Source organism: Ovis aries, chromosome 11 (assembly GCF_016772045.2).
Source record: "Ovis aries strain OAR_USU_Benz2616 breed Rambouillet chromosome 11, ARS-UI_Ramb_v3.0, whole genome shotgun sequence".
Classification (NCBI taxonomy): domain Eukaryota; kingdom Metazoa; phylum Chordata; class Mammalia; order Artiodactyla; family Bovidae; genus Ovis; species Ovis aries.
This window is the reverse complement of record NC_056064.1, coordinates 21757314-21770427: the sequence shown is the minus strand read 5'-3', so window position 1 is coordinate 21770427 and position 13114 is coordinate 21757314. Positions and strand designations below refer to the sequence as shown.

General features: G+C 56.8%; 1 protein-coding gene across 6 annotated transcripts in view; it reads right to left on the bottom strand.

Moving 5' to 3' along the window:
* Positions 1 to 13114, bottom strand: part of ABR (ABR activator of RhoGEF and GTPase) — a 187969-nt gene that overhangs the window by 20170 nt on the left and 154685 nt on the right. The window contains exon 1 of one of the 6 annotated variants that reach the window (XM_027975172.2): positions 2380 to 2860. The exons of 4 other annotated variants lie outside the window; for them this stretch is intronic. In XM_027975172.2, coding sequence (XP_027830973.1) covers positions 2380 to 2541 — 162 coding nt within the window. In that variant the 5' untranslated portion in view covers positions 2542 to 2860. Of the gene's footprint in view, positions 1 to 2379; positions 2861 to 2982; positions 7042 to 13114 lie in introns of those variants that run through there. One more of the 6 variants, XM_042255477.2, reaches the window with a different exon arrangement.

Below are 13114 nucleotides of genomic sequence, written 5' to 3'. Positions count from 1 at the left end.
GCAGAACCCACACACTCAAATGCCACGTGTCTCCTCTGCTAAGCGCTTGCACAACAAGCCTACTGCCAAGTCAGAGGCTAGTGTAAGGCTTCAGCCCCAGGACTCCCCTCTGGGACAAACACAACCTCAACCACAGCCCCCACCCAGGACCCAAAGGAGAGTCCACCAGCGGTCCCTGCCTCCCCTCTTCCAGCAACTGCAGACTCCTGAGGCCAGAGGCTCTATAGATTGATAACACTGAGCTTTTTCCATTCAAACAGATTCTTCAGCCCCAGCACTGAGTCCCCAGATGAGTCACTTGCACCTCCCTCCAGCCTTCCTGAATCTTTTAGTTAAGAGGCAGCAGGAGGGCCACAGGTGTCTCAGGCATCCACAGTATCACATCCTTGTGGCAAAAAGCTGGATGAGGAGTTAATGAGGAGATCCCCTCCTGCCAGGCTGGGCAGTACCTGGCTCCCTTCCCCCACCCACCTAAGCTGCTGTCTGAGTCCAGCCCCCTTATCTGGCAGTGAGCCTACTGCACTGAAAAAAAAAAAAAAAAAAAAATAGGTTAATGCAGCTGGGAAAAGAAAGGAGGTGGGCAGCAGGTCTGGTTCCACAAGCCTGCCTGCTCATCTACCAGCCCCAGGCACAGCAGGGTGAATGGATGCCCCTCTCACCCACGGTACAGACCCTTGTGTCCGTGATACTGACACTGTCGCACAGCAGGGGCTAGGGAACTGAGTCATCTGCCCCTCGGAGCATCCCAGAGCCACAGCCACCCTGCAGTTGTGCGGACACCGATCAGCTTGGCAGCCCAGTTTGGCTGGCCCACCACCCTCTGCCCATGGAGCTATCAGATACCAAAAGAGGCGAAGCTGGCTGAAGAATTCCTCAAGTGACTTTTTCGTTTTGTTACTCACTAATGCACAAGGGAAGAACTCAAAGTCTGGAGTTTTGGGGTTGGCAAACTGCCCTCTACCTGCTAGTCTCTCCCCCCTCCTCCCCGCCCCCTGCAAAAAAAAAAAGGGGCAGGTAAACCAGAAAGCCTCTGGCTGGCACTGGGCCAGGAAACTGCAGGATCCTTTTCTTGCCAACCTCTAGGTCTGGAAATGGACAATGAGCTTAGGGCTGGTGTCTGCTGGCCTCAGCAGGGGGTGAGAAGGGGGTCCAGGCAGGGGATGGCTCCGAGCTGCCGGGCACAGACAGCTGTCTCAGCACAGAGGGACTCTGGGAGCCGCTGAGGCCAGCAGGGCTCTGCAAGTCTGGTCCCTGGAGAGGCTGAAGGTGACACAGGGGCCAGTTGTGGGCCAGCTCAAGTTGCTGCCCAGCACTTTCCAGGACTGATGTCACCTCTGGGAGGTCACGTATACCCCCCCTGGCAGGGGATGAAACTAGGCAAGGAGCCAACAGGCCCCAAGATCACTTTCTCTTACAGGTGCCAGGAACCTCTACGCTGCCTGGCAGTGAGGATCTGTGCAGAGGGTCCTCCTTCGGAGCCACAGGAGGATGTGCAAATCCCCACCAAGTCACACAGACCAGCCCAAGCCTCCCTTATCACTGCCTTGAAGGACAGGCACCCTGTGACACTTGCCGAGGCGCCTGATTTGGTCTACAGTTATCAAGCGCTTCAGTGTGTGCTTGGCGCTGGTCTGGCTCTTGCTCAGATGCCCCATGCCAGGGCCCAAAGCCAGCCCAGCGGCAGCCTGCCCAGCTGCAGGACAGTCAGCTTCTATCTCGGATTTTCATCCCCACCCAAGGTCTGAGGCGACAGGCAGGACGGGCAGTCTGCCCTGGCATGGCTTGGTCTGAGCTGCCCGCTGGGTCAGGAAACCCCTGGCACACTGATTGAGTTGCCTGGTGCCTGGCTGGCACTGGGCCAGCAGGCCTCTGGGTGGTCCCTGAAGAGGCAGCCTAGAGCCCCCAGACCCTGCAGCACCACGACCTCCCCACAACCTTACACAAAGAAACCTCACACTGGCGTTTCTGAGGTTGCCTCTCAGCAAAGGTGCAGCCAACCACGTTCTGGACACAGGGGATTGGGTCTGGGCTGGGCGCAGTACGGGAAACTGAGACTCAGGGGCCCCTTGCCTCTGCCAGTTCATATTTTTGAGCCCACAGAGACTCAGAAAGGAGCCAGGCAGTACTCTCCCACAGGAGACAGGCGCCCCCCTTTTCCTAAGACGTACAGATGCAGAGAATGTAGGGGTAGGGGTAGCAACGGCATTACTCATATTGAGGCCACTTAGAGCCAACCCACAGCTCACGCCAGCCTCTGTCCTGGGACCCCACGGGCAGGCAGGAGGCGCAATGAGCTCCCAGAAGGGGATGCCCAGGGGCCCAGCACCCCCCACCGACCTCAGTCCCTCTTCGTCCACCCGCTCCGGCCCCCTCGCGCACCTTTTGGCGGAGAAGCTTGCTGCGCACACGGCCCCAGAGCCGCGCGCCCGTGTTGGGGGGCCGCTTGCTCCCCGGCTCCTCCAGCGGATCCAGGCAGCAGCGCTCCAGGGGCTCGCACACCGCCTTCAGGCTGCAGTCGGGCTGGGGCAGGATGTCGGTCATGCCGGTGGTGGTGGCAGAGCCGGCCCGACGACGGGCGACCCAGCCTGCGGGGCCAGCTCCGCTCCGGGGACTGGAGCGCAGGCGGCCGGCGGGGGGTGGGGGTGGGGGGGTCCGGAGCCGCTGGAGGCGGGCAGGCGGGCGCAGTTACTCGAGCCGGGCAGGGAAGCGCATGGTGCGGGGCGCCCCTTTCCTCTCCCTCTGAGTCCTCCCTCCCCGCAGACGCTCGGATTGCGGTCCGGCCAGGCTCCGGACAGGCGAGCGGGCTGCCAGCGCCCGAGCTCTCCGCGCAGGCAGCGCCCGAGGCCGCCGGGGAGCCCCCGCCCCCACCGCCCCCACCGGAGGAAGTGACTCAAAGGAGGCGCGGGAGGCTGCCCCCTCCAAAACACCCAACCTCCCGCTTTTAACTCTTGGCAGGCCGGGCCTCCTCCTCACCCACCCCAGGCCCTTCCTTCAGCCCCTACTAAATAAAGTTTGACAAGCAGCGAAAGCAGCCAGTCCCTTCTCCCCTAGAGCCCGGGTTAACCCCTTCCCCACCAGACGGCGGCGCCCTGGGGCTGATTGTTTGAGAAGGAGGCTAGGGGAAGCCAGAGGGGGTCTACAGCGCCAGGAGCCATCAACAGCTGCCCTTGTCCCGGGGCAAAGAACTGGGACTGCCCTGGAGCTCTGCTTTCCCTCCCCCAACTCTGGCTCCAGACGCCTCCAGCAATGCCAATTCAGGGATGGGGCCAGACCCACATGGACTGGCACTCACGAACCTCCTCCTGTGTAAAGAATAATGAAGACCCCCTAGCTGGGCAGCTTCCTGCGCATTCGCAGCCCCGAAGCAATTGGCTACTACAAGTCTTCTCTGGGGACCTGAGCGAAAAAATCCAAGGATGACACTGGTCACGGATGTCCAGCAAGAGGTGCTTCTTTCACGGTGCTTTTTAACCATGGCTGGTGCCCTTCACCAGAAAAGCCACAAAAGGGGCTGTGCTGCTAGGGGTGGAGAAAGTCCACTGACCGTTGATCAGTGTTCGTTTAGCAAAAGGCCTGGACCCAAGATGATTAGGGTCCAAACAACCCAGAGGCATCGGGACGTCACACCCTCCAGAGCTTGACTCGGCAGAGGAAGGAAACCAGCAGTGCCAACCATAAGCCGAGTCCCATGCAAAGGGCGTTCAAATATCCGCTTAGGTGGAAGCCTCATGACTTTTGTGACGTTGGTGTTACCGTTTAGAGTTGTGAGGACTGGGGCTCAGGGAGGTGAAATTCTTGCTTGAGGTCATGGAAACTCAGCTGTAAGTGACAGGTCTCCTCCAAAGACCCTGGGGCTCACCACCACTGAAGGGTGGCTGGTTCTCTGGATTCAGGGGGTGGGGAGAAATAGCTGGGGGAGGGGGAGGAAAGAGCTGGGTTAGGCCCCCAGAGCAGGTAGGCAGGGGCCCAGAATCAGCCCCTTGGCATCTAGAATACACCCACTGAATCTCAACCAGCAAGCAGGTCTTTGGGTTAACATCGGAGCCCGTGGCGCTTTTGGAAAAAGCAGGGGCTTCATCGCAGAGGTAACTAAGACCTGGTCATGACAAAGTGACCCTCACTGAGTTTACTAGGCGACAGGTACCTTGCTAACCCTCCATGTGTTCTTCACACGCTAACCCTTCACAGCTCCCCTGACCTTAGGAAGTATGTCCTGGCACCCTCATTTTCCATTTGAGGAAACTAAGGGTACAGAGAAGCTAAGCACTTTCCCAGACCAGGCCGGGCCATGAAAGAGGTCTGGCTAGGCCCTCGTCATCGGGACGATGCTCCAGTGTGCCGAGGGCTGGCCCTGCACTGCCTTGTGCCCTGGTGGTGGAGGCAGGGTCCTGGGACTCTGCTGGGCTCTGGCTGTCCCTGCAGGGGGGCTGGATCAGCCACCAGGGCTCACTATTCACACCCTCTTCTGCACAGCACAGACAAGGCTGAGCGCCCAAGGCTGCACAGACCCTCTTCCCCTACTTGAGCCCAAGTTGCTCACACTGGTGCAGCTCAGTGGGGCCACAGTTTTCCCAGTAACCCCTGAGGGGGAGGGGAAGAGGCCCACTGAGGCAAGGATGTGCCTATGTTCCCTGGGGCCTGACCTACTCTTGACTTGCTCCCCCAGGGAACCTGGGTGCTACCTCAGAAGAGAGTGTTCCTCTAGCCCCTTGAGGGGCCGGCAGCTTCCCCTCCTCCCCCACCAGCTGCACAAAACCCACCTCCTCCAAGGCTTCACTCATTCCTGGGGTCTTCACCTCTCCATCCTAGTCATTTCATTCAAGAGGCACTGACTTAAAGCCTGGCTATGTGCCTGACTCGAAATCACAAAGATGAACCAAAAGCCTGTGCTTGGGACTTCCCTGGCGATGCAGGATACTTGGGTTCGATCCCTAGTCCGGGAAGATCCCACGAGCAGCAGAGCCCCGGTGTGCTGCAACTACTGAAGCCCGAGCGCCTAGAGCCCATGCTCTCCAACAAGATGATCCATCTTTGAGAAGCCTGACCACTGCAACAGAGAGTAGCCCCCGATCGCCACAACTAGAGAAAGCCCAAGTGCAGCAACATAGACCCAGCACAGCCAAAATAAAAAGCCTGTGCTTGAAAAAGTTGACAGCCCAAGAGAGGAGAGGAGATGAAGGCTTAAACACCTCCAAATGGGAGACAGAGAGGCGTTCATACATTTAGCATGTATCAGCTGTACAAATACCACGTGTCATACCCAGATGGACAAAGCACTGTCTTTCTGCCCTCAAAAACCCCGTCTTGGGCCACAAGGAAAGCACAGATCAAGTGCCATGGAAGTTGAGAGAAAGGAGAGAAAAATTCTAGCCAGAGGGCATCAGGGAAGGCTTTCTGGAGGAGGAGGGGTTGGCCTGAGCCAGAAGAAAAAAAGGTCACCCTCCCCGGCTTTGTTCTGCACCCCTCAGCTGGTTGTGTAACTGGCTGGTAAGGTGCCATTATAATTGCTGACCATGCTCACCTGCTGCAGACACGTGGTCCGTGCTGGGCACTGCCAGCTGTTAACTTCAGAATTGGCCCCTCACTGGCTTTCTAAGGTTCTCTGCCCTCTATCTGGGTCACATGCCACAGGGTGCAGCTAGGGGGATGCTGTGCAAGGCGTGTCCCCCAGCAGGTGTGTGGGAGAAGGGGGACGGTGCAGATCCTGTCCCCAAAGCCTTATACTTGTCTGTCTTAGGAACTCTAGGCTCAACACTTGTCTGGGTAAAGCGAGCTCTGATTGGATGAAAGATGGCCAACTGGTCTCCATGGTGACATAAGCACCTTAGCAGATGGGTAGCTGTTGGGAGGCTCTTCCCTTGAGATGCTCATCTTTCTTTCCTCCCAGTGGGCTGGGGGTTCTCCTCCAGGGACAGCACAGATTTGCCTTCTCTTCTCCAAGCTTGACTCACTCCTTCCTGGAAGCAGTGGTCGAGGAGCAGGCTGTGGGGTGGGGGGGTGGGGGGGCTGTGCAAGGCAAATTTTCCTGAGAAATTCCTCAAAAGTGGTCCTCTGAGTTCTGGTCCCTCCAGCGCACCACAAACCCTTCCTCAGCTTCGCTGGGTGGGCTGGGCTCAGGGTGTCCCGGCCACCCAGGAAGTGACAGCACCCCCTCCCCCTCTGTCCATCCCACCACACCTGGCAGAACCGGCCTCTGAGGATGAGCAAGGGCCCCCTGTCTGGATAAACAGAGCCTGGGTGGGAAGGCCCACATGAACAGATGTCGCTGCCTTTGGAATTAAAAACATTCCTAGTGGACCGTCCCATCCTTCCTCACCCCCCTCCCCAGGCTCTCCGCCGGAGGAATGAGAGGGGCCGTCCCCAGGGAAGTGCGGGCAGGACCTCGGGTTACCCCGAGGGAGGAGGAGACACCTGGGGTGGCCACCCAGCACAGCGGTGACAGAGGTGAAAATCGGGCTGAAGTGATCAGCAGCGGCATCGCTGAAGAAAAAAAGGTCACCAGGGAATAGCAGCAGCTGAGCTGTGTGGGCAGGCAGGGCAGGGGCTGCCACCAGGCTGCCTTGGCGACAGCGAGGGGCAGGGACGGCTCCAGGCACGTCCTCCAGCCTGTGAACACGAGGAGGAAGGTTCTTTCTCAGAACCTTGCGGAGCTGCTGCGGCTTCTCTTGAGTGACCTCCTTTTCCCCACTGGAATGGCTTTCATCTTCCCCTCAGGGCAGGCTGGAACCCTGGTTCCCAGTCCCTGTCCTCCAGCCGAACGACTCGAGGGCAGGAAAGGGGGTTCATGAGCAGCCAGCTAGACCAAGTCCACTGGCACCCCAGCATGGACAGCCTGGGAGTGGGGGCAGGGGAGAGCCCCCAGGGGTCACCTGGAGAGGCCACGTGCTGGCGCTGGAGCCCGAGATGAGCCCGGGCTGGCACTGAGGTTGAGGACCGGGAGAGAAGTCCAGCCAGAGAGAGAACCAGCAGGGCACGCAGCACCCAGGAGCCCATGCAGAGGGTGTGTGCGTTGGCAGGGGGGTGTGGCACACCACAGGAGAACTAGGAGAAAGGGAGGCAGAGAGTCCCCTTAGGATGAATAGCTCGGGGGTCCCTGCATTCCTCGGGTGTGTCCTCACCCTGTTCTGCACCCATCCTGACCCATACTGTGGGCTGGAAGGGCAGAGATGGCCAGAGAAGGAGAAAGTGAGACACATTTACGTTTCTCCATCCTTTCCGAGTATCTGCTATGTTCCAGGCCTGTGTTAGGACTGGAGATGGGAACACTTTGCTCAAAGTCTCCAAGTAGCCAGTGGCAGAGCTGAGCCTAGAAGCGACATTTTCACTCATTTACTCAGTCACTCAGCACTGAATAGACACCCAACACATGCCAGGAGGGGAGGACCCAGGACGCAGCTCACTTGGAGCTGTGACACTCCAAACCAAGCCCTGGCTGCCCCACCACTGACCTGCCCTCCGAGGAGATAAGTGTCAGCAACTGAGGACTCTCCCAGGCATCCAGGCCAGGACTTCCGATCCTGAGTCCTGCCTGCTAACAGCGTGCACGGCGTTGCAGGTCTCTGAGCTCTGGCGCCTCGACTCTGTAGATTACTGGCTACTACTTGGTGGCTTTAGATGGCCACCCAGAGCGGGCGTGGGGAGCAGCTTCTGACCCAAGGTGTAAGGTGTTGGGACAGGGGGCCACCAGGATTCGAAGGCAATTGCTCCGCAGCCTAACCTCAAGGTGTACTTCCTGTCTCCCAAGGCCCAGCTGAGTCACAAGCCAGTGCAAATCACGCTCAGCTCCCCATGCACTCTGCCCAGCCACCCCAGGCTGGTGTGTCTCTGGGATGTCTGGGGGCTCCAGGAGAGGATGAGAGAGCCACAGAGTTTGTCCACTACCAGACTGTCCTGTTGGCGCGTCCCTGGCAACCCCGAGTGATTCTCACGGCACATTTGGTCACGGAAAAGGATGGAAAATCCACTTGAGCCTTTGGGAACATCCTGCTTACCTCAAACAAAACCCACCCAGGACAGAGTGGGCAGAGCACGCCCACCATACATCCGATCCATTCCTTACAGCACAAGTCATGATGTAACTCACGGCCAGACTGACACCCAGACCCCCTTGGCCACCTGCTCCTGCTCCCAGGAAGGACGTGCCTGACCAGGGGGGGCTCCCACACAGCAGCGGGTGGGCAGAGCACTCCATGGGGCCTCCCAGGCCGTGTACTGAAAACATAATAACAGCCTCAGGCAGGAGGGTTTGAAAGGAGCTCAGGGGCCCCTGAGCCTCCATGCTTTTTCCTCTTTCCCTAATATGAAGCAACTCTTTTTCCCCACCCAACACTGAGCTCCAAACAAGCAGAAGACAGTCCGAGGAGCCAGGGAACCAGGGAGTGAATCCTGCCCAGTCACTGTGGCAGCCATTCCCTCTCTCTGGACGTAGTTTTCACACCTGTCAAACAGGAGTCCGGACTGGACAAGTGGTCAGTGATGAATTTTTTTTAAAGCAGAGGACACACCCTGCTTTCTTTCCAAATGAAATCTTATGCCAGTCTCCCTGCCCCCATCAATTAAAGGCAGAAGCAGGGAGCCCCTGGCTGAAACGGGAAGACAAGACTTGCCTCTCCCACCGCCTTTGTCCACCACTCCCTGCCTTGGGGGCATTTCAGGTCACCCCAGTAGCCCCCAAGCCTGCAGACCTTGAAGCCTCTGGTCCTTCTTTAAGCGGATGGACCGTTCCCATGAGAACTGCTATTCCTCTACCACAGCCACTGCCCCTCGCTCCCCTCCAGGGTGGGTAGATCTGGAAGCCGGGAGATTAAGGGCTTTTTAAGCCTTTAAGGGTCAGAGTGCTGGATCTGAAACTCATGTGTTAGCTCTACTTTTCTCTCTGCTTTGACAAAACTCTGAGTCTCTGCTTTGCTGGTGTGGGTTCTCTTCGGAGGGCTTACAATAGGGTTAACACTTATCTCATGGAGTCAGTCTAGCTGGTGTTTTCTGGGTCACCTCCGCCCAGAAGCCAGCGCAGCTCAGCTCTTGCCTCCAAGAGTGTGAGAGGCTATGCCCAGCTTGCCCTGTGTCAGCCCACACGGAATGGGCTGTGCCCGGGGGTGAGACCCTCACAGAGAGCTACCACTGCCCACACAGCTCCTGCCACGGCCAGGCTGGGCTGAGTGAGGGGTGGAGGTGGGCTCTGCAGCACCTGCAGTAAGGGAGGCCAGCAGAGACCACCTAAGGTGCCCTGATCTGCATTCATGTCCAGCCTCAGCCCTCACTTGGGGAGTCCTTGGCAATTCCCCCACTAAATCCTTTTCTCAAAGGTTTTGAATCAAATCAAAAGCAGGACCATCCTAGGAGGATGGAGTCACAGCTTCCGCCTGCAGGGAGGTTAGCGGTTACTGGGAGCATGCAGTAAGCCAGGCACTGTCACCGCCAAGGACTCACCTAGGCCTCACACAGGTCCAAGAGGAAGCACTCGGAGAGGTCATTTTGCTATTAGGTGGTAGAGGGGGATAAACCCTGAGTCTTTCACTTCTGAGTCTAGGGGACAACACCCTCCCTTGGTTTGTTAAGAGGCAGGATTGTTTGTTTTCAGGGCCTGCCAGAATCAGTTCCCAAGTCCTCTCTGGATCAGTTTCTCTGCTGCCTCTCACCCCTGCCAGGTGTGTGTGTGGGGGAGGGGTGGGCACCACGTCCACCTGCCAAGGGGGCATTCCTATGCGGGGCAGGAGGGAGAGAGGAGACCCAAGTCTCCATCTGCTTCCTGCCCAATGCTTCCTGTCTCCAGAACCCACTTGGCAGAGCCCAGGCTCCCCAGATCAGGAACACCCGGGAGACAAAGGTGGCTGAGCATGGGCCAGAAGAGAGGTAGTCTGCAAGTTTGGGGAGGCCTGTGGAGAGCAGGACGGGCCCTCCCATGGGATCCTGGCCCTGGCTCTCCCCCACCCCACTGCCCGCTCCAAGTACAACCAAACCGTCCAGACCTGCTGTGAATCTGGCAGGTGAGGCACTGAACAGAGAATGGATCCGAAACAGCTCTAATCACCTGGGCCCTGGGAGGAGGAGGGGAGGGTGTTGGAAGCAGGGAGAGGAACAGTCCTGGTGCCTCCGGGCTGGCACAGGGTAAAGATGGCAGCCAAGGGAGGGGCCCCCTGGGGACCTGCTGAGAGCAGCTGGCAGCAGGGGTCTAAAACACGGACTCTAGATGCAAACGGTCCCCAGGACTCACACACCCAGCCCACTCTGGGGGCAGGGAGAGGCCCATCTTCCAGGGGAGAGCCTGGAAAGCCACACCCGGCACAACCACTGTGGGGGCCCAGGACAGGGAGCGGCCTGGCCTGCGAGGTGCCAGGCTGGGCATGCAGGGCTGGGATGAAAGCTCTGACTGCCCCTGCAGGCAAGGTTTTCTCTCAGCTGCCCCCCATCCTAGTCAAGACCAGACACTCTCGGGGACAGGGCTCAACTGTGGCAGGTGTGCCCTGAAGGATGCCTGGGAGAAGGTGCCAAGGACCCACGGTAACACCTCTCTGGTCATTCCACCCAGGGAGGGACCCAAGCATCTTGTGGTACCAGCTCTGAGGAACCAGAGCAGAAGGGGCTCCAGGTCAACCCAGCTAGCACCCCAGAGCCCAGCTCCCCAGGCAATAGAGCTGGCACGCTAGACCCTTGGGCAGAGTCAAATGGGGACAACAGACCCCTGGGGGACCAGAGGGAGGGAACTGGGCTTAAGCAGCCCTGGACGGCTGCCCCAGCAGGCTCCTGACCCATGCTCACTCCCAACTCGCGTATGCCCTGCAGAGCAATTGAAATCAGACACAGCTCCCTCCAACAATGACCCCTTATTCCCAGCACATCACTCGCTCTGGGCCTGACCACACCAAGCCAAGGTGAGCATGGCTCCAGGGGGACAAGCCTGGAACTAATTAGCCTGGGGTGGGGGCACAGGAGGGAAACTTCAGGCTGTCAGGCAGTGAGGACCCCCACCTTGACCCCCCGCCCCCTCGGAGGTTGGGTCATCAAAGCCCGTCTGGATCCACCAGCCTAAGAAAACAGACGTGGCCTCGGCCAGCCTGAGGCCCAGACACAGGGGCCACTCGCAGATGACAGCCTTTGGAGGCAAGAAGGCTTTGACAAGCTACAAGCAGAATCCCCACAGGAAGGTGGAGGACGTGGACCTGGTCCTGCTTGGCTCAGGCAAAAGGCTGACGTCACTAGACAGACTCTGTGCCAGGCCCCGCAAAGGGCCTCACGCACTTCCCATTCAGTTCTCTTGACAGCCCATTTTACAGGTAAGGAACCTGAGGCTCGAGGTCAACTAACTTGTTCTCCCAACTAATAATGAAAGCTAGACTGAAGCCCAGATCCATCTGGCCTCAAAGCCCCTTCAACGCTGACTGAATGATCCCAGTTCTCTTCTGCTCTCTTCACTACGTGGGGAGGTCCCGTTCATTCTTTGCATCCATTGCACAGTGCCTGCCACTTGGAGGAAGCTCAACAAGCAGAAACGCAGGGATAAACTAGCGAAAGCGTGGATGCGCACTGACAGCTCTTTCAGTGACATTCCCTCCTTTGAGCCTCATGTCAAGCCTGTGATAGAGGCAGCATGGGGGTAACTGTCCCCATTTAACAGATGAAGAAACTGCGGCCCCCAGAGGTCAAGGGACCTGGATGCTTTTTCTGACTCTCAGTCCAGGGTTCTTCCTACACTGTCAGGGTAAACCACACTCCACACTCAATCTTTGTAAACCACTGACCAAAGGGAGGGTAGCCAGGTAAGGAAAGGAGACCGGAGGAGACAGGGCCTAGGGGGGCGGGGAGAAAGCGGTGGGGCAGCTCTTTTTTTTAACTAGAAGAGGCTAATGGTGAGCAATATAAGCTTTTATATATAGAATGGATAAATAAGAAGGTCCTACTGGATAGCACAGAGAACTATGTTCAATATCCTGTGATAAACCATCATGGAACTATGCCGCACAGCAGAAATTAACACAACATTGTAAATCAGCTATAGTTCAACTTAAAAAATGATGCTTTTTTTTTTTTTTTAAAAAAAAGAAGCTAATGGTGACCAGTTGTGTCCTGGGGGTGTGGAGGCCTGTTCTCCTATTACATCCGGAGAGAGATGAGCAACTATGGGTGGAGAAGGGACATGGTGACCCTGAGCCTGGAGGGAAGGAGTGGAGAAACTCCATCCTCAGAAACTATGCTCTTTCCTACTCAAATGTAAGAGAGTCAGGGACTTCCTTGGTGGTCCAGTGGTTAAGAATCTGCTCTGCAATGCAGGGGACGCAGGTTTGATCCCTGGTTGGGGAACTAAGATCCCACATGCCACGAGGCTTGTGCCCTAACTATGGAGCCTGAGAGTGGCAACGAAAGATCCCACATAACGCACTGAAGACCTTACACTAAGACCCGATGCAGCCAAATTAATTTTTTTTTAAAGTAAAGTCTAAGGTGGAAACAGCCCAAACGTCCATCGATGGATGAATGGATAAGCAAAATCCAGTTTACACATATAGCGTTGTTCAGCCTTAAAAAGGAAGGAAAGTCTGTTGTTCTATCAAACTATGTAGACCAAACTTAAAGACACTGGGCTGTATGAAGTAAGCTGGTCACACAAGGAGAAGCGTTGCAGGATTCCATTTACATGAAATACCTAGAACAGTCAAATTCAGAGAAGACAGAACACTGGTTGCCAGGGGCTGGGGAAGAGGAATGGAAAGCTTCTGTGTAATGGGTATGGAGCTTCCGTTTGGGAAGATGAAAAAGTTCTAGAGACGGACGGTGATGATGGCTACGCAACAATGTGAATGGACTTAACGTCTCTCAAGTGTACACCTAAAAATTATTAAAATGGAAAATTTCACAGTATATATATATTCTATCACTGTTGAACCAAAAAGTAAGTGGGTCTAGATGTTGTCTCTGAGAACACTCTTAGTTCTGAAGGCAGGGGACTGGCCTTCATGAGCTCCTCACTTCTAATAACTCTAACCCCTCACAAGCTTCCAAGTAGCCAGGTCAAGAATGTCAAAGAAATTACTCTTCTTTCCCGCTTCAGACACAGGCTTCAAGCTCCAGATGGGAGGAAGATGAGAGGGCGGAGGCTCTCACCAGGCCTGAATGTTGC